The 18,074-nt window shown below is 39.7% G+C and overlaps 2 protein-coding genes across 2 annotated transcripts; one reads left to right on the top strand and one right to left on the bottom strand.

Annotated features, from left to right (window-relative positions):
* Positions 1 to 1,852: 1,852 nt before the first annotated feature.
* Positions 1,853 to 12,546, bottom strand: orc5 (origin recognition complex, subunit 5). The gene is made up of 15 exons (XM_008282910.1): positions 12,427 to 12,546; positions 12,143 to 12,309; positions 10,556 to 10,648; positions 9,233 to 9,418; positions 8,765 to 8,839; positions 6,999 to 7,110; positions 6,571 to 6,701; positions 6,430 to 6,478; positions 4,440 to 4,530; positions 4,295 to 4,350; positions 3,995 to 4,107; positions 3,805 to 3,852; positions 3,592 to 3,702; positions 2,259 to 2,371; positions 1,853 to 2,139 (listed from the first exon to the last, which is right to left on the bottom strand). Exons 2-15 carry the CDS (start codon positions 12,254 to 12,256, stop codon positions 2,094 to 2,096), a joined length of 1,338 nt encoding a protein of 445 aa, XP_008281132.1. The 5' UTR covers positions 12,257 to 12,309; positions 12,427 to 12,546; the 3' UTR covers positions 1,853 to 2,093.
* A 4,606-nt stretch (positions 12,547 to 17,152) lies between these two features.
* On the top strand, positions 17,153 to 17,752 carry lhfpl3 (LHFPL tetraspan subfamily member 3). The gene is made up of 2 exons (XM_008282952.1): positions 17,153 to 17,588; positions 17,670 to 17,752. The coding sequence occupies exons 1-2, from the start codon at positions 17,153 to 17,155 to the stop codon at positions 17,750 to 17,752; spliced, it is 519 nt and encodes a 172-aa protein (XP_008281174.1).
* The last annotated feature ends 322 nt before the right edge of the window (positions 17,753 to 18,074 follow it).

Raw genomic sequence — 18,074 nt, 5'->3', positions numbered from 1 at the left:
CAGATACAATTCTGAAAATGTTTACCTTTTATATGTTTTTAATTTTTTAATGTCTTAAAATAATTGAAGTGGAAGCAAAAGGTAAAATACAGACTTGTGTTTCTGTAGCATTTCTGTGTGTGGGTGTTTCTGTGGCTGAATGATTTGCTTCCTACTCAGCAGTAAATACAGATCTAGCTGACCCTAGTTATGATTGTTAGCTACACTCATCTGGTGCCTTCTGTTGGAAGACTACAGAATGTGTTTGACTTCAGCTTTTGCTTATTTGTACACTAAAAATAAACAAAGCATAATAAGAACAGTTTAATTTCTCATCAAAAACCAGTGGGCGCTACATACGCCAGGTGTCACATTTTGTACAAACATGCTAAATGTGAGTTCCTGTGTAAATTATCTAATTAATTTTAAACCCAAAGAAAATGTCCCCAAAACCTGTTTTCTCAATGAGCTTCTTCCTATGAGTGGTGAACAACTGATTTTATATTCACATAAATATAACACAGTTTATCTGAGATGCTCACCTGACCATCAGGGACCAGTGTTGTTCGCCCAGGGACACTGGAGATGCTGGGGATTGAGCCGCTCTGCCACAGTTGGCCTGGTGGTGGGTTGTTCTGTAAACTGATCAAGCTCCATCGATCTTGATGAAACAGAGCAGTTTATGACTGTAAAACTTTGAAAATTAAAACAAATAAGACTATGAAAGTTGCATATTTAATCATGAATATTAATTGCTCGAGATAAATACTTCATCTGTTTTATTTCATGACAAAGGTTTGTGACCTTCAACCCTTCTGAAACTATATGCAAAGGTTAAATATTTCCATGAGATGTGCTGTTTAATTTGTCTGAAAATGTAGATCCATCCAGTACACGTGCAGTAAGAAATCATGCAAAATAAATATTTTTTTTTGAGAAAAGATTTGTTTTCTTCTTTCCTAACTTGATTATTACTTTTAACCACTCAGACATATCTTGTAACCCTGTCTGGAGTCCTGACTGAATTCTTTCCTTCACATACATAATGTGCAGATGCTCACATCATACTGGCCTCTCAGCTCAAATTCACTGACTGTGAAACAAATAAAAATCTTCGGGGGGAATTTAGTCATTTAAACACAGTGCCATTAAGGCAGAGACAGGAGCAAAGACTGTTTTAGTTCAGCAGTTTCTAAAATTAAACTGGGAGAGCAGAAAAATGAATGCATACATCTTTCTCTGTTAATTTTTTTGCAAAATTTGTGCTCATCTTTGCTTTATTACTGGACATTTAAAGGCATTTTAACCCAAAAGACAAAATAAGGAAAAAACTATAATATTAAGCTAATCACTGGTCGACACATGCAAGAGACCAAGAGTCGTCATAAACTGACAAAAACTAAAAGGATCACAAGCTCAGACTATTGGGAACCACTACTGTTCAAAGTGGAGCTCAACGAACAGAACACACGAGATATTTTTAGACAAAACTTTACATAAAAGCTCGTGAACACGCCCCGTGGTAGCGGCAACAGTACCCTTTGACTTCGGTGCCCTCGTAAAACAATGTGAAAACACATTACGGAAATAAAATCCTGCCTTTGAGCAAGGACAATGACTCACCTGCGTGGTGTCAGGATCGCTCTGTCAGGAAAAACTGCTACACCATAGTTATCTCTCTTTGCATTATTTGTATACATAAACTGTGAATATTTGCATCCATCCATCTGCTATGTTACAGTTTAAACTGGACGTGCAGAGAATAATCCAAAATAAAATAAATCTCATGTATAAAAAGGCTTTCATTGGATATTTTCTGTAAATATAATAACAATGGAACATAGTCTTTTAACTAAATCAAACCAAGATAAAGTCAAGTTGCCAATATGGCATTTATTTTGTACAAATGCAAATATTTAACACAGAGGCTACAAGAGAAAACAACGAGCTCGTTCATCACCACAAGGGGGCAGCGACATAATTAGTTGAATTTCCCTCCATGTAACAGTCCTCCAGAGCTCCTTGTTTTGCCAAATGCTTGTCCTTAAGTGTGCTCTTATGGAAATAAATCTCCCTTCATCTTACGTGTCGTCTCTCCTTTATGCACTGCAGGCTCAGAGGAAGTCATACAGGTACTTCACAATATCAAAGTTCACCGTCCTGGAAGTTAAATCACACCAAGCACATTCTCAGTGAGAAAAAAAAAACTGTAAAAGGTCATTTTATTCTCTGGAATAACTCAGTCTCTGTCAGGTGTGTGTGTGTGTTATCAGACAAACCTGGATATGGCACAGATGAAGTCCAGAGAAACGGCACATTTGAACTTTGGTGCATCGAGCTGGTCGTCATGGCTGACCTGAGTCAACAGCTGTAAGGTCACCAGAGAGGAGATCTAAACGGGGACAGAGAGAAACCGACATGACTCTCTGTTCCACTTCTTTAAACACAGCTTCTCCACTTTGATGCCGAGGCAATAAATGATGAAAGCCAGTTGCTCAGATATGGGTCGAGCCTAATTTCCTAAAACCATTTCATGCTCGGGGCCATAAATAGATCTGTATTTGGCCTCAGATCCCAAAACTCATGACCATATGGGTAGAAAACTCTGTCATCTGAGACACTGTGTTTATTAGGCTTGATTTAACACAAAATACTACTGCACTCAGACTTTGAAATGAGAAAAATATCCTTTAACATCCTCTGATTATTGTAGTGTACTTTCTTTTTCATTTGCTTATCGGGCAAATGGGGGGGAAAAAAAGTGTGAAATTATTTTCCATATTCTGTGGTTCCCTGGGGCTTCAGCTAACTTTGGGACTCGCAATCAGTGAGAGAAAGATTACACTGCAGGACTAAATGAGGGGCAACATTAGACCACTGCAGAGCGCAGAGCACAAGGAGAGCAAAATGGTGGTGTTTAAGAGGGCAATCACAGGCACAGATACACAAAGAAAATTAATTTAAGCACTAATTGTTCTGGAGCACACAAATCCTCACAGATATCAAAGACGACCCCCAATTTATCAGCAGACAAAGGCCTCATCCTGAGCTAGTTCAGAGTCAGAATGCAAAAAAGCTCTTCATATAAATGCAATCAAGAGGCTCTTGTACAAAATCTGACAAAAGTGAACATTTTGATCACAGGACCATTGTTGCAACTGAAGAACCTCTTATTATTTTTTCTGTGTGTGGGTGATTGTAACATGTTTGAACAGAGTTTGACCAAAGGGCTGTTTTCACATCATTCTGCTGAAGGTGGAAAGTTTCCTCTCATGTATGCATGAATATAATTTTGCTGAACTGAAACACAGAATCTTTAATTCTCCAGTGCACATATTAGAGTGGGCTTTTCAGTGATGGAGAGAATATCTAACAAATAAAATAGAAAAATCATTCACACGTTAATAGATTCAGTCTTTTTCAATAATGTAATTTCACTCTGTCCATGTAAAAACCAAAGCAGACATAAATTCTGATTATTGAAAGACGAAATATTTGAGTGAATCTCAAGGAGAACTGCAGCTGTGCAATGCATTCTGAAGGTTTAGTAAAATATGGACCAATGCAAACAGGTAAATGTGCCCTGGCTGTAGCAGCCAACTGGACAATCACCTGAGAGAAGATGCTGGCAGTCGGTGCGACTCTGCTGTCCACCACACTGTAAAAAATGGCGAGCAGGCGGTCCAGAGGGAAGGGTTTCGGCCCAAGAAGGTGGTTACTCGTCTAGAGGAGACGGATTGCGTAAGCGTTAGTAAACAAGTTAAATCTCAAATTTATAAAAGAAAACAATGACGTTTGAAAGCAATGCTTGTTTGGGATAATCACCTTCTCATTTTTCTTCAAGAAGTTTGTTTTTCTTATTTTACCGTGGTGCTGTTGGCAGATTATCATCAAATCATTAATTCATACAAGTCAAGACAATCTATTAATACACTTAATTATCCCCCTCAAAATAATACAACAAGCCGACATAAGAACAGGAGACTCCTGGTGTTGTCGGATAAAATGGTCTTACCTTTACGAAGAAGCGTTTGTCTGTGCGTGCAGGGTTGTACGATGCCAGATAGGCAGCGATCAGCAGGAACTTGGAGTAATAAGGCAGTTCAACATGAGTGTGAGCTGATAAACCTTTGAAAGAAGGGAACAAATGCAATAAATCAGCATCTTTGCATACTATTATGCACTAATGTTCTGTTTACTGCACAGGAAAAAACATCATAACTTCAGCTTGAACGCGTAGAGTCACTGTATATGTGGTTTAACATCTGCTCTGCCATCGTCATCGAGTGCAGCAGAGCTCAGTGTGTGTTTGTACCTCTCAAGGCTCCAGCCTCCTTCTCCTCCATTTGCTGCATCTGCTCCCACTGAAGACTGAACAGAGGAACAAGAAGACACCCAGGATCAGACGAAACCACATCATCAATGTATTTCAATAGTGCGTCCATGTGAAGTGCACAGACCTGGACACCTCTCGAAGGTAAACCGTCTGCATGGCCTTTTTCAAATGAGGCTCAATGTTCCTCCACAGCTTGTGTGTGTCAGTCTCTTTCACTAGACGCGTAAAAGAAAGCAAAAGTTGGTGAAAAAGTAACAGTGACAGCATGTGAGATGATATTTTTAAAGCAACAGCAGGAAAACTATAAAAACATTTGGAAAACAGAAATAAAGCTACACTGATCAATAAATATTTTTTCTTTTTACAAAAACAGCTCCTTGATTTTTATGGTGCTTTAGGCTCATTTCTACGTATTTACAGCCTGCAAACCCTATTTCTTGCCACAGCAGGCAGCTGTTCAGCAAAAAACAATAAATTAGTAACTAGCCAAAGAACATCAGACGGCGACAGTCCACATATTTTTTCCCCACGAGACCAAGAGGAGCCCAAAACAGTGTCAAAAAAAACAAAAAGATGTGGGACTTGAGATTTAGCAGCATGTAACTATCCACACGGGGATGCAGCAGCTATGAGACATCATGTGGGGAAAGAAGTGTGAGTAGCCAACTTGGACCTTTTGTTTTCTCTTTTACGTTTCTACCAGAGTGTTCATAGTGTGTTCACTTGACCAAGTTTCTGAAACCTCTAAATACCTCGCACAAGATTGCATTCAACATTTGTTCTGTTGGACATGACTTAAAACCAAATCATAATATTTCACCTTTTCTTGCTAGCTCGTGCATTAGTCCAATTCAATGGTTCTGCTACCATGATTGTACACTTTCCAGTTTGATAAAGACAACCCGGGGGGCCTTCTTACGTGGGCTGCTTTCGGTAGCAGCTCTGCAACTGTGGAACAGTTTTAAATCTTCATATTTGGGCGGCAACACAATGTATGACAGCTACATCCATACAAATATGTTTCATTTCAACTCAGCATTTTAAATTAAAAATTATCTCTATTTAGACAAAGCGTTTTAGAAATAATCTACATCCACATTAACAAGCATAAAAATACATACTACAATGCCATTTGTGTGGACTAGGAATGTGAATGCCGGTGTAAACAAGAAGCAGCGGGACAGTTGTTTAAAAATCTGTGTTCCTCCCTGTCTACACAACAGTTCTGCAAATGGAGCTTCTGAAAATCATCACCCTTGACGGAGTTTTCCAAAAGCTTTATTTTCGGTGTCCTAACATTTCATTTTCATGTAAATAAAAGATCAAAAAGCATAGAAAAAGCTTTTAAAGAATACCCACGTACATTTGGACAAGGCCGGAAAATCTTTTTTTTTTTTTTTTTAATCTTTGTTACTTTGGTTATTAAATCTGGTGAAATGACTTCTCTTAAAGGTATCCGTGTTTTCACCTTGATTTTTTGTGTTTTAATGCTCAATTTGCCTTCTCCTTTTATTGAACTTCAATCAACTTTTGCTGGAAATGTGTTAAATAAACACATTTGACAAAGTTTGTAACATTTAGCTTTGACTAGGTCATAGCTGAGAAGCTGTACTACACTGCATTATATTGAGAAGTATTAGAATCACCTCTCACTATAAAGCAGTTCAGTATAAAACTCTTGTTTGGTGGTGTGGAGGTGACACCAACAGGTGAAGTCCAACACTGAGCTATAAGTCAAAACCTATGATGTCAATATCTAAGTTGTCTAGAAGTCTGGCTTTACATTCCTAAAGAGGACATAAACATCTACAACTGAAGGATAATGATGCTTAGTGTCTGGTGGATGTCTGCAAACACAGTCACCATGACAACTTTACATGATGAATGTTTTCTTTGGGTAGGAGACAGGAAGCAGGAGGCTGAATAGTCGGAGATCAAAATTGGTATTCTGACACCGGCACTCCAAACGAATAGTCGGCTATTCGGGTCCAGCCCTACCTCAAACATGACCAAAAAAGTTCAACTAGCTAAAGTGCAGCTCAGCTCAGCTTCAAAGGTTAAACTAAAATACTGATCAGCTATCAAATGAATAAAAGCACCTCTTCATGCTTTACCTTTCCCTTCTGCCAGAGGCTCACAGAACTTTGGAAAGTTGAGGGAAGCCTGGTTGGAGAGAAAAAAAGAAAAGAGAAATCAACCTGAAGGACTGAAAGATAAAAAATCTTTACTGACTGATAAGAGCGCATGTTTCTGACCAGGTGTCGCAGTTCTCTGAGGTCGCGGCACACAGAGTAAAAGACTCCCAGCAGTATGTTGACGTAGGAGGAGTAAAACTCAGCTGAGTACGAAGGATGTTTGTCCTGGGACAAAATCTGCTGCAGCTCACCTACAACAGAGATGAAGGGACTTAGAAAATGCCAAAATAAAACCTGTACAATCAGTATTTCCTCTCTAAAACCAGTAACAGATTCTCACATGTTAAGCACAATGATTCACTCCCACTAAGTGCTGATTTTATACAGTGGTGCTTTATAATGCAACATTCCTCCACAGTTGCTGCTTGAAGTGTTAAACGAAAATCGCAGGTACAAATCTCACATCTCACGCTGCATGAGCAAGTGTGTGTCATCGTCATGCAGCGTGGTGGAAGTGATTCATGCAGCATGTGAAATAATGTTATTACCTTTACTGTAGTCTGGGAAATGGAGCAGAAGAGGCTCAAAACAGCCGGTGTTTGGTCTGAACTTGTCCCACACGATTTCGCTGAGCAGGACGACGGTAACGTTGTCCTCAACCTGAAAAACAGATGTATGAATTAACAAGTATTTCATACGATGGCGGTTTGGTCTAACAACTGGATTTAACACTCCAGTTGAGTGTGAGGATGTCTCCATGGATACAGCCAGCTTTCCTGCTTGAATTTACGCGCTTCTAACTAATGGTGTGTGTATTTTATTTAGAGCCAAGCTGACGAGTTGATCCAAACAAAACGAAAGCATTTTAAAAAGTAAAGGTTTGGCGTTTCCCTTTTACATTTAATATTTACTTAAATATCGTCCCGAATTATTTGTTGAAGACAAAAATTTGACAACATAACAACACTGTGCTCAGAAATCTCTCTCTCTCTTTTTTCCATTTTATAAACACTTGATGAACAACAATTGTTCTAAATTTTTTAAGTAAAAAAATTTGATAAGTCAAAACTAAATAATACACAAATGTGACAACAGGTACAAAATAACAAGCAAACAGCAGATTAAAACAATAATGAAAATAATAAAGTCAGAGCTTATTATGCAGACAAGTAATAATTAAAAAGGAAGTAATGCATAATATTTATTGCCTGGGAACAAGACACTGTCCCTTCAATCACTACAGCAGAAACACTTGGAGTAACACAACACTACATAACTGTACCACAAGTGTCTCATTTGTCTGGAGTATGAAACGTCAGGATTGTAACTGTTGATAGGAAACAGCCTGAACTTGCAGTGCAGAACTTCAGCCCCGTCCTTCGGGCGGGGGGAGTAATTACTAAAACACTGTCATCGAGTTTTGACCTCTGTCATCGCCAGTGATTGCTACATTTTTTTATTTCTATTTTAAATACTGTAATAGTGTTGAACAATCTTGGTAAAATATCTAATTGTAATTATTCTGACAGATATTGCAACAACAACTGGGTCTGAAGTTAACCTTCAGTTAAATATTCACCGTTTAGTTCTATATGTGTTTACAATGTGTGATGACGCATCACCACGAGACAACATCAAAAGTGTGACTGTCACACAACAACAGCAAGAAATTGTCAAACCACTGACGAGCAAAAAGTTGGATCAGCGCACAACAGTACAGCATCAAAGTTATCCCTGGGAACTGCATTCACACTAAAACACCGTCCCCATCCAATAAGTTTGGCAGTCGTACACCGATTTGGGAAAAACATTCATTTACTCTTTTTCAAATTCAGCAAGATCTGAAAAGTTAATCAGTTTAATCTGTTAATATCAGGCCTCTCCTTCGTGCTAACCTTCTTGGAGAAATTCTAATAAGCATCAGAGACACAACAACAACTCTTCATTATCCTGTCATCCTTCACATATGTGTAAATCTCCTTTCTAATTATCACTTCATAATCCCGTGTGGCAGCACCGAAGCAGCATGACATTAAAAAGACAGATTCATTCACAATCCACCTTTGAGCATTTAGCTTTCACTGGAATAAAGCACGAATAATCACATAAGTCTTTTACTCTTGATGTCTTTAATTAAAATGCTATGAGTGGTAGGCATCCTTCCTTCCTAGCAGCATTACGAAAGAGCTCCACACACTCAGCTCAAGGTCATTCATTACGAGTGAAGCTCATCCAGTCCCCCTTCATCATCCTCACAGTGCAACAACAACAAAGTGGCTCACTTGATAGATAACACAAAGAGCGTCTCACTCACCAATTCCTGAAGACGCAGGAGAGCGGGGAGGAGATTGGCATCAGAGTCTCTTAGAAGCTCAGCTTTTTCCATTACCTGAAAAAAAATATACGTACAATTCAGCTTATTTTTAGGATCTATACTGAGTAAAGTACAGACTGTGAATGGGTGTTTTATCAAGGAGGAGTACTGTGTTTTAAGCTGCAAACATATTCTAATGTAAAAGAAAAAAAAAGATGAAGCCAAAATACTAGATTTAAACCTACTCCTGTGCTGGCTGAAAATCACATTTATTTTCTTCAGGCTAATGCATCTGGAGCTTTGTTTAGCATCTATTTGCATATGTTATCACTACTAATCATATTATCACACTAACATTTAGGTGACACGGGCAAAGAATAAATAATTTGATGTGCCGTGGATGAGGATGGCTTGGTGTGCCAAGTGAGCAGTGATTTTCTGTTAGAGCGTAAAGTGCATGGCACTCACTATGTATCGTGTCTGCTTGGCGGGAGACTGTGAGCGCTGCTGTCTGTAGACGCGTACAAAGTCAGACAGGGAGGGACTGCGGGGGAGCAGCGAGGCGGCATCGCAGCCAAAGAAGGACAGCAGCACTTGTTCAAACAGCAGCACAACAGAGACACATTCGACACAGCTGACGGTGGCGTGAGGCAGCTGCAGAGAGGAAGAAGGAATGATGAAAGATGATCAGTTTGATGTCTGTGAAGGTAACACACATTTTCACGTCAACCTTTTGCCTACGTTGCACACTGAGCACGACAATGAAATGACAAATAAAGTGTCACGGATCTCCTCTGCTGGAATCTGGCGTCACCTAATACAAGCAACGAGAAGCTAAATTAACTGCAAATATAAGTTAGTTATAAAAATTAAATGATGGGAAGATCAATTCATGGCTCAACTGGAAACACATTAGCAAGTAATTCTGAAAACTAACTGATCGTTTTAGCCATTTTTCGAAATCAAAATATTTTCCGGTTTCTGCTTCTTTCTGTCATTACTTAAGCTAAATAAGACGTCACTTTGAAGAGGTGTTTTTCCACAATTTCATTAAATTCATAGGCCAAATGATTGATCGTTTAATTATAAAACTAATCAGTGAATTGATCTTTAATCAATGTAATAATTACACATTATTCTACATCATTAGCTGCAGCTGAAGTCAGACAGTTAGTTTGTAATTATATCGTCCACATTGTGAGAAACTGTCTGATGGGACAAGACAGTTCATGAGGACAAACAGCAAGAAGGCATGATTAAACAACAATGATTTAAGAAAACAAAAAATTCTCAGACATAGAAAGGGCAGAAGTAAAGATGTTCATTATCATGAGGCTATGAGTTTATCGTGCTAAGCGTGATTGGAAAGAAAGACTTGCTGTATACATTGTTTCTAGCTGTTATTTATCTTTTGCGCCTCCCTGAAGGTAGAAGTTTCGTGCAAAGGGAACAAAAGAGATGAAAATCTTTGCTCTTTATATCTAATTTACACAAAAACACCTGTAGTTAGAAAAAGGGTTTTCTACATTATTCTTAGACCTTGTAATTCTATTCATAAATTGTAAATCTTTTTTAAAGCATATAACTGTCACGCTTTTGATGGCGTCTCATGTGGCAATTCTCCTTCACAGGTTTAAATCTTTTACACATTCAGTAATGAACAGACGATGGACTTTAAAAGATGAGATTGAAAATTAAAACACAAATTCTGTCTGCAAAAATGCAATTAGATAATTTTCTCCCCAAATCATTCGACCCTCGTGGTCACTGTACAACAAATGCATCTCTCACCTCCAGTTCCCTCAGCAGAACGTGCAGCACATGGCTCTTTCCTGAGGCCCGATGACCGTAGATGAAGACTGAAGGGTAGCTGTACTGCTGTGGCTGCAGGAACAAAATTAATTACCTTTATTCCCAACTTCATTATACCATTTAATCATGCTCAATAACAATTGAAACAAGCAAGTTCTCTATTGGCTTTTATAATCACATTGCAAACTAATGTGAGCTATATTCTTTCTTAATCTAATTAAACCCAGCGCTGTTGTCAGTAATCAGTTATCCTGCTAACAGTCACTCAATTTTCTTAACAAACTGAACAGCTGATTTAATTGAAAAGTTTCCATTACCTTATTCTGACACCAGAGATTTATTGACAACTAATTTATTCTCTGACATTAAAAATGAGTCAAAATATCTGTTAACAAAGATCATACTCCAACAAAGAATCAGTTGATTAAAAGTCTGGAATTACTGTCTGTTACCTGTTGGCTAACAACATTGGCCATGAAAAAAATGTACTGCTTGCGTACATGTGTGCGAAATGACTGTATGGATTTGTTTATCACTAGTTGTGAGGTTGTTTGGTGCCATGAAAAGAGTAAAAATGGCTTTGTTGTTATGTTCATTCAGCATGATATACTGTTGATAAGGCCGTGTTCTTCCTGAACAGTGGCCAAAGGTTTTTTAATTTGATTTTATTCAAACCTTTAGTGACGTACTTTTGCTTACACCGTTTATTTGTTTAAATGTTTTCACACAGTTTGGTCTAAATTAGTTTAAACTGCACTGTATGTAATGAAGGTGGGACACAAATCAAGTTTATTTCCTGGTCAAAGAGTGCAGTCAGCACTATTAAAGAACCCTTACTTCTGCTCAAAAAATATCCTACCCCGTCTATTGTAATGTTGTAGCTGATCGTAGTACATTTACAATTTGACACTGGAAGGCTAAAAGTGAACAGTGTCTCAGTGTTGTCCTAAATCTGTCAAGTATTGGTGTCAATCCTTGTCGGGCAACTTACCCGAGAGATGTGTTAAAGAACTGAAGTCTGCATTAGACAAACAGAGAGCAGTGCATCTAGTAATAAACTTTTCTAAATGAGGAAGGAGGCCCAGGTGTAATTTTAAGATTCTCTTACTAGGTAACTTTAAAAATGAAGAGTTCATTTGCAAAAACAGATAACTCCATTTTAATAGATTTTCAGAAAACTTTTTTTTTGTTGTTTGCTTGAGATAATATCAATCAAACTGAAGTTGAGTGGATTTGATTCAGTAGAAATGACATGACAAAAACAGAGATAACTTAAGTTTGATTTATATTATCTCAGGTAGACGATGGACAAGTGGGTTTTCTGAAGGTTTGTGAAGATGGAGTTATCCGTTTTTACAAATGAACTCTTCATATATCTATATTTCATATGAAAAACCGTATCATGCACAAACTAATAACCAATGTATACCATTTTGGTACATGTCTGAACAAGTGGATCTTTAGTATTGCACATTCTGGAAAACTAGTTCAACAAAGACCTGGGACACATTCATCTTATCCTTATGCTGTTGCTAAACTCCTGCACCTCAGAACTGGCCTCCATACCTCTCCCATGAGCGACAGCAGCATCCCAGCCTGGACCTCTCTGCATGGCAGCTGCTCTGCGACCCTCCGCAGCTTCTCCTCATCGTATCCTGGGTGCTGTAACAGCGCTGCCATCCTGCTCGTCCTACTGCAAACGCTGTGTCCGTTTTAAGCAGTGCAGAGTTGTGCTAAAAACAAACACGATCAACGTTAGCTTAGCTTTCCGCGACAGCTCATTAAACTCAAACAGGCTGCAAAACTCCGTCGCACAGCCATAAAGTGAGAAATAAGATCGGACAACTAACTGTAAATACGGCGAGCTGCTACAGAAACACCCGTATCTGGAAATAGAACATTCAACAAACGTCAAATGCGGTCAAAAGAGAAGAAATAAAGGTCCGTTTAAATCGGAAACACTGAAACACAGGAGAGAGCACACTGGAGTTTCGCGCGCGCCTTCAGATTACGTCCTTCTGTCACTGGCATCAGCCAATCACAAGTGAGCTATGAATTGTGGGTAACGTAGTCTAGAACTAAAAACATTCGCTACGTAAAGGTAGACTAAACTTTTTTTGTGTGTGGATTTAAATGGGGAAAAATATATAACGATACAGCCTGTTGGACGTGTAATAAATTCCTTAATGCTTCATCTGAACATTATATGTTTTTACATACTTCAAACCATTGATTGATATTACATCGAGTGTGGATGGGGACAAAAAAGCAGCCACCACAATGCAGTCCCGGTCTGGATGTTCTCCACACCCTAATTTTATGTGGCAGCCCTACACAAGCTAGTAGAGTCGTTAAACAATATCCCTACAATCAATTATGTCCATCTGATACCGTATTCTTTCTTTGTTTCTGATCAGCAACCGTCTCTCAGAGATACCTGAGGTAAGATCTCCACCCTGAACTATATATAATGTAATATATGTATAATCTTATAACACAGTCTAATATTGTTGTCATAATAAAGCTGTCAAAAATGTCAATCACATCACATTTGGTTAACTTGAAGCTTTCGTGGATATTGGGGTGAGCTGCTTTGTTGTCAAATTCATTGTTTGACCAAACACAAAATGATTACCATTACCTTTAAGTTGCACTTTAGAAATGTAAGCATCTGTCTCACTGGGCAAACACCACGTTGAATGTTAAAACAAGAGCTACGCAGCAGCTGTGCGTGTTTGCCCTTATAGGACTTGAATCGTTGACTTCAATGTCACAAGTGCGAACAGTTAACCACTCGGCTACTGAGAAGAAACAGAGCCCAGACAGGAAAAGTGAGCAGGTGACAACAGTGCAGACAACATACAGGCATGTGAATGCGCTGTTATTACTTTCTTTCTGGTATCTGGTAACTGTCAACAATGCCAATTTGAATCTGTGTTCTTTCTTTATCATCAGCAACACTCAGCCAGAGATATCTTCCACTTTTACCATTATTGTATTTATTCTTAATACTGTATTTTTCATCCCCTCTATATTTTGTTGGTTGGCGACGTGAATGGACGCAGCAGTCCCTTCAGGAGACAACGAAAGTGAACGTTTCAAGTGTCTTGTCTACCCCAGACGTTAATATCATGCATTGACTACTGCAACTTCACATCTTCACAGTGGGATCTTTCTGTGTGGAGTTTGCATGTTCTCCTCGTGCAACGTGGGTTCTCTCCGGGTTCTCTGGCTTCCTCCTACACAGTCCAAAAACATGTTGAGGTTAATTGGTGATTTTAATATAGCTACGTTTGCTGAGAGAAACCCGCAGAGAGTGGAAAGACTGCTGTGTGTTTGCTTTTACAGAAACATGGCTCCGTGACTACATCCCAGACGGCCACAGAGCTGAAAGAGACGGCATTTCCGGGCAGACAAACAGACAGCTGGCTCTGAACTTTTCCAGAGCTGCTGCACGAGCAGGACACTGAACGTTGTCAGGGACTCCTCACACCCTCTCCATAAACTGTTTAAACTGCTGCAACCAGGCAAACGCTTCCAGAGCACTGAAGGAATGAACCTCCAGACTGATCAACAGCTTCATTCCACACGCTGTCAGAATGCTGAACTGCTGATCAAGACATGCAAACACTTCTTTAACTGCTTCTTGTTTTTGGATCCTGACGAAACGCTCTCTCATCTTGTTGGTACTGCTGTTGTTGTATGTACAGCAAAATGACAATAAACTTGATTTGATTTTGTTCAAAAACGACTTCAAATGAATTGAATGAATGCTTTGAAAGCATCACTCTGTTCAACCCTTGCAAAAATGGAGCAACACTTGTTAGACGTTCAGTCATTTTCGCGCGCACAGGTGTTGAAAAGATAAAGATTGCATGGAAACATTATGTACATAATGTGAATTCAAATTGACGTGATTGACAGTTACCAGATAGAAAGTAATAACAGCGCATTCACACGCTTGTATGTTGTCTACACTGTTGTCACCTTCTCACTTCTCCCGTCTGTGCTTCGTATTCCGTGCTCACCCCAGTGTCCACTCAGGCTTCAAGTTAACCAAATGTGTTGTGATTGACATTTTTGGCAGCTTTATTATGACAATAATATTAGACTGTGTTATAAGATTATACATATCTTACATTATATACAGTTCAGGGTGGAGATCTTACCTCAGGTATCTATGAGAGAGGGTTGATCAGAAACAAAGAAAGAATACGGTATCAGACGGACATAATTGATTGTTGTGATATTGATTCATGACTCTACTAGCTTGTGTAATGCTGCCACATAAAATTAGGGTGCGGAGAACATCCAGACCGGGACTGCATTGTGGTGGCTGCTTTTTTGTCCCCATCCACACTTGATATTGTCGGTGAGGAGAAATCGAAGCAGCCATCTAGAACACATTTGTGTGGCTGACTTATGCAGCGTTCTGCTGCCGAGTGTGCTCATTGCACTGATGATGCAATAAATACGCTACCTACGTCTATTACTGATGATTGAAAAGGTAAGTGAGAGCTGCACTCGCGTAAGTAACTCCCCTGTTAAGGACTGGTTGTAATCATTAGAACACACAGCGGCAGCAGTTCAATGTGGATTCATGAACCAGGTGCTTTTTGTTAACATGCATGCAAATCACAGTCACCTAGTAGCTCCCATAGACACCAAACCCACGTTTCTACATTTTCACATTATGCACATAATGTTTCCATGCAATCTTTATCTTTTCAACACTTGTGTGCGCGAAAATGATTGAACGTCCAACCAGTGTTGCCCCATTTTGTTAAAAAATTACTTCAAATGAATTGAATGTTTTCAAAGCATCACTCTGTTCAACCTGCTGTCTGTCTCTTTGCTGAAACAGTTGAAATGGTGTGTATTGGCTTTCTAGGGGGGTGGATGGGTAAGTCTTTATCGGGGCAGGCTTCATTCAGAGGTCTGTGTGTACCGTTAGATGTTGACTACTACAAACACAGTGTCGTCACCTGCTCACCGTCCCACTTTCTACAGCGTCTTTCTGTTCAGTAGAAGAGCGGTTTACGATTCATGCTTGTAATAGTGAGGTTGCAAGTTTGACACCCGTCAAAGTAAACTGCGTCGCCCTCGCTTCGATAAGCAGCGTCTTGCCAAAGGGCAACAACTTAAATTAATAAAAAAGCTATTTTTAATTACTAATTATTATTTGTTTAGTCAAACAATCAGACGGCATATCTGAATTTTAAGACAAATCATGCTCACGCCCAACTTCCATTAAGACTTCATATGAACCAAACCTGAGATATTGACATGTTTTCCGCATTATTATGATGAAAACAATAAGCTGTGTTAAAATTACACTGAGTACATATAGTTCAGGATGGGGATCTTTTTGCAGATAAGACAATCCTTTTATTGCTCCCCACGCCAGAGGAAATGTACATTGTTACAGCAGCAACATCTTTCACAGCAGCACTAATAATAATAATAATAATATATACAAAGGATGAAAAATGAAAATGAATAAATACAGCATTAAGAATAAATACAGTATTGGTAAAAGTGGAAGATATCTCTGGCTGAGTGTTGCTGATGATAAAGAAAGAACACAGATTCAAAATGACATTATTGACAGTTACCAGATACCAGAAAGAAAGTAATAACAGCGCATGTACATGCCCACATGTAATATATACATATGTTTCATGCATTTTCAGATGTGTGTATGAAAACAAACCACTGGTTAACTGATAGATTACTAAGACATTTTTAATTAATATTTCATTATTATTCAAATAATAAATAAAATATCTGGATTTTAGTCACAGATTGCATTGTGACTTTCTTCAGATGTTTTCACATAACTGCCATTATTTTTTTTTAAAAGACAGGAAAAGAAAGAAATCCAGTCAAGATATTCAAACAAAAATGAAGACTAAACGTATTTTTTGTGAATGTCAGGGAGCAGCATGTTCCTTCATTTATAGTGCAGTCGTCTGTACCTATACAGTGAGTCTGTCAGCGATCAGAGAGAATTGGTATCTCGATTTTATTTTTTAAAATCCATGTGTCTGTTTAAGGCTTCGCGCGTTGCTGGCATAATACGTCAGCCTGGGATTAAGGGATGTGGGCTGGCCCTGTAATATCCAAGGCGATCCTCCAACTCTAATTCAATCGGAGCTCAGCTGCGGTTGTTGCTCCGTCGGCGTCGAGAAACACACTGACCGCTTCTCATCCACACACACATGGAACACCGGAGGAGGCTCGGCTGGACACGTCGTTAAATAAACATGCGGACAAATGCAGCGTACATCTTCTGACTAGAGGATTTCTGGAGCTTGTTTTTTTCCCGGAGCGCACGTTTCCTTTCTGCAGACGGATGAATGAAAAATCAGAAGAAGAAACCCGACCTTGCCACGGATGCGAGAGCGCAGCGGTGCTCCGTGGATCCAGCTGTGACTGAAAAATCACAAGAAGAAGAAAGACATCGAGCGACCAGGAGAAGTTGTGTAGAATCCTGTGGCCAGATGAGGCAGATGTTAATTTGCTGAGGTTGACAGATCCAGAGGAGCGAGCAGACCCCTTCACACAGACCGGAGGATGGTCCCCGGGGCCCCCAACACCACCACCATGCTCCCCGCATCCGAAGCTGCCAAGATCTACCAGACCAACTACGTGCGAAACTCCCGTGCCATCGGCGTCCTCTGGGCCATCTTCACCATCCTCTTCGCCATCGTCAACGTGGTGTGCTTCATCCAGCCCTACTGGATCGGAGACGGCGTGGACACCCCGCAGGCGGGCTACTTCGGTCTGTTCCACTACTGCATAGGGAACGGGCTGTCCCGGGACTTGACCTGTCAAGGCAGCTTCACCGAGTTCAGCACCATCCCCTCCGGTGCGTTCAAGGCTGCCTCCTTCTTCATCGGCATGTCCATGGTGCTGGTCCTCACCTGCATCGGCTGCTTCGCGCTCTTCTTCTTCTGCAGCACCGGGACCGTGTACAAGATCTGCGGCTGGATGCAGCTGGCTGCAGGTAGGAGACTCCGACTACAGGTGGAAGTTCATTAAACAGTTACTGGTCTGTCTGGGGAGCTCCAGGGGTGAGATCACTCACAGTTCATAAAAGTAATATACTGCATGATTCACTGGAGATGGTCACTCGCTCATCTTTCCAGTCAGATTGTGGCTATGTGCAGCTGAAGAGAGTCAAACTACTGTCTGTAACTAAAAATCCAGATGTTCCCCTGCTTTTTAAGTTCACAAACTCCAGTACATACTCGATTGAATTTCCAAATCTGTCTTCACTCTCATACAGTTTCCTTGAAATTTATAAAAATCTCATAGTCTCATCCTCATTTTCTCACTTACAGCTTCAACAACTGTCAAGTCTGGTATCAAAATCCACGTAAATGGTCAAAATGCACAAACTCTGTGCCTAACAATTCAGATATTTTATGGCTTATTCAGCTCAATAACTCCAGTAAACACTCTAGCTGTCAGGGTTCATCTCTGCTTTCACATT

Source organism: Stegastes partitus, unplaced genomic scaffold (genome assembly GCF_000690725.1).
Source record: "Stegastes partitus isolate 25-593 unplaced genomic scaffold, Stegastes_partitus-1.0.2 Scaffold290, whole genome shotgun sequence".
Classification (NCBI taxonomy): Eukaryota; Metazoa; Chordata; class Actinopteri; family Pomacentridae; genus Stegastes; species Stegastes partitus.
The sequence above is the reverse complement of the archived record's forward strand: the minus strand, read 5'-3'. Positions and strand labels throughout refer to the sequence as shown.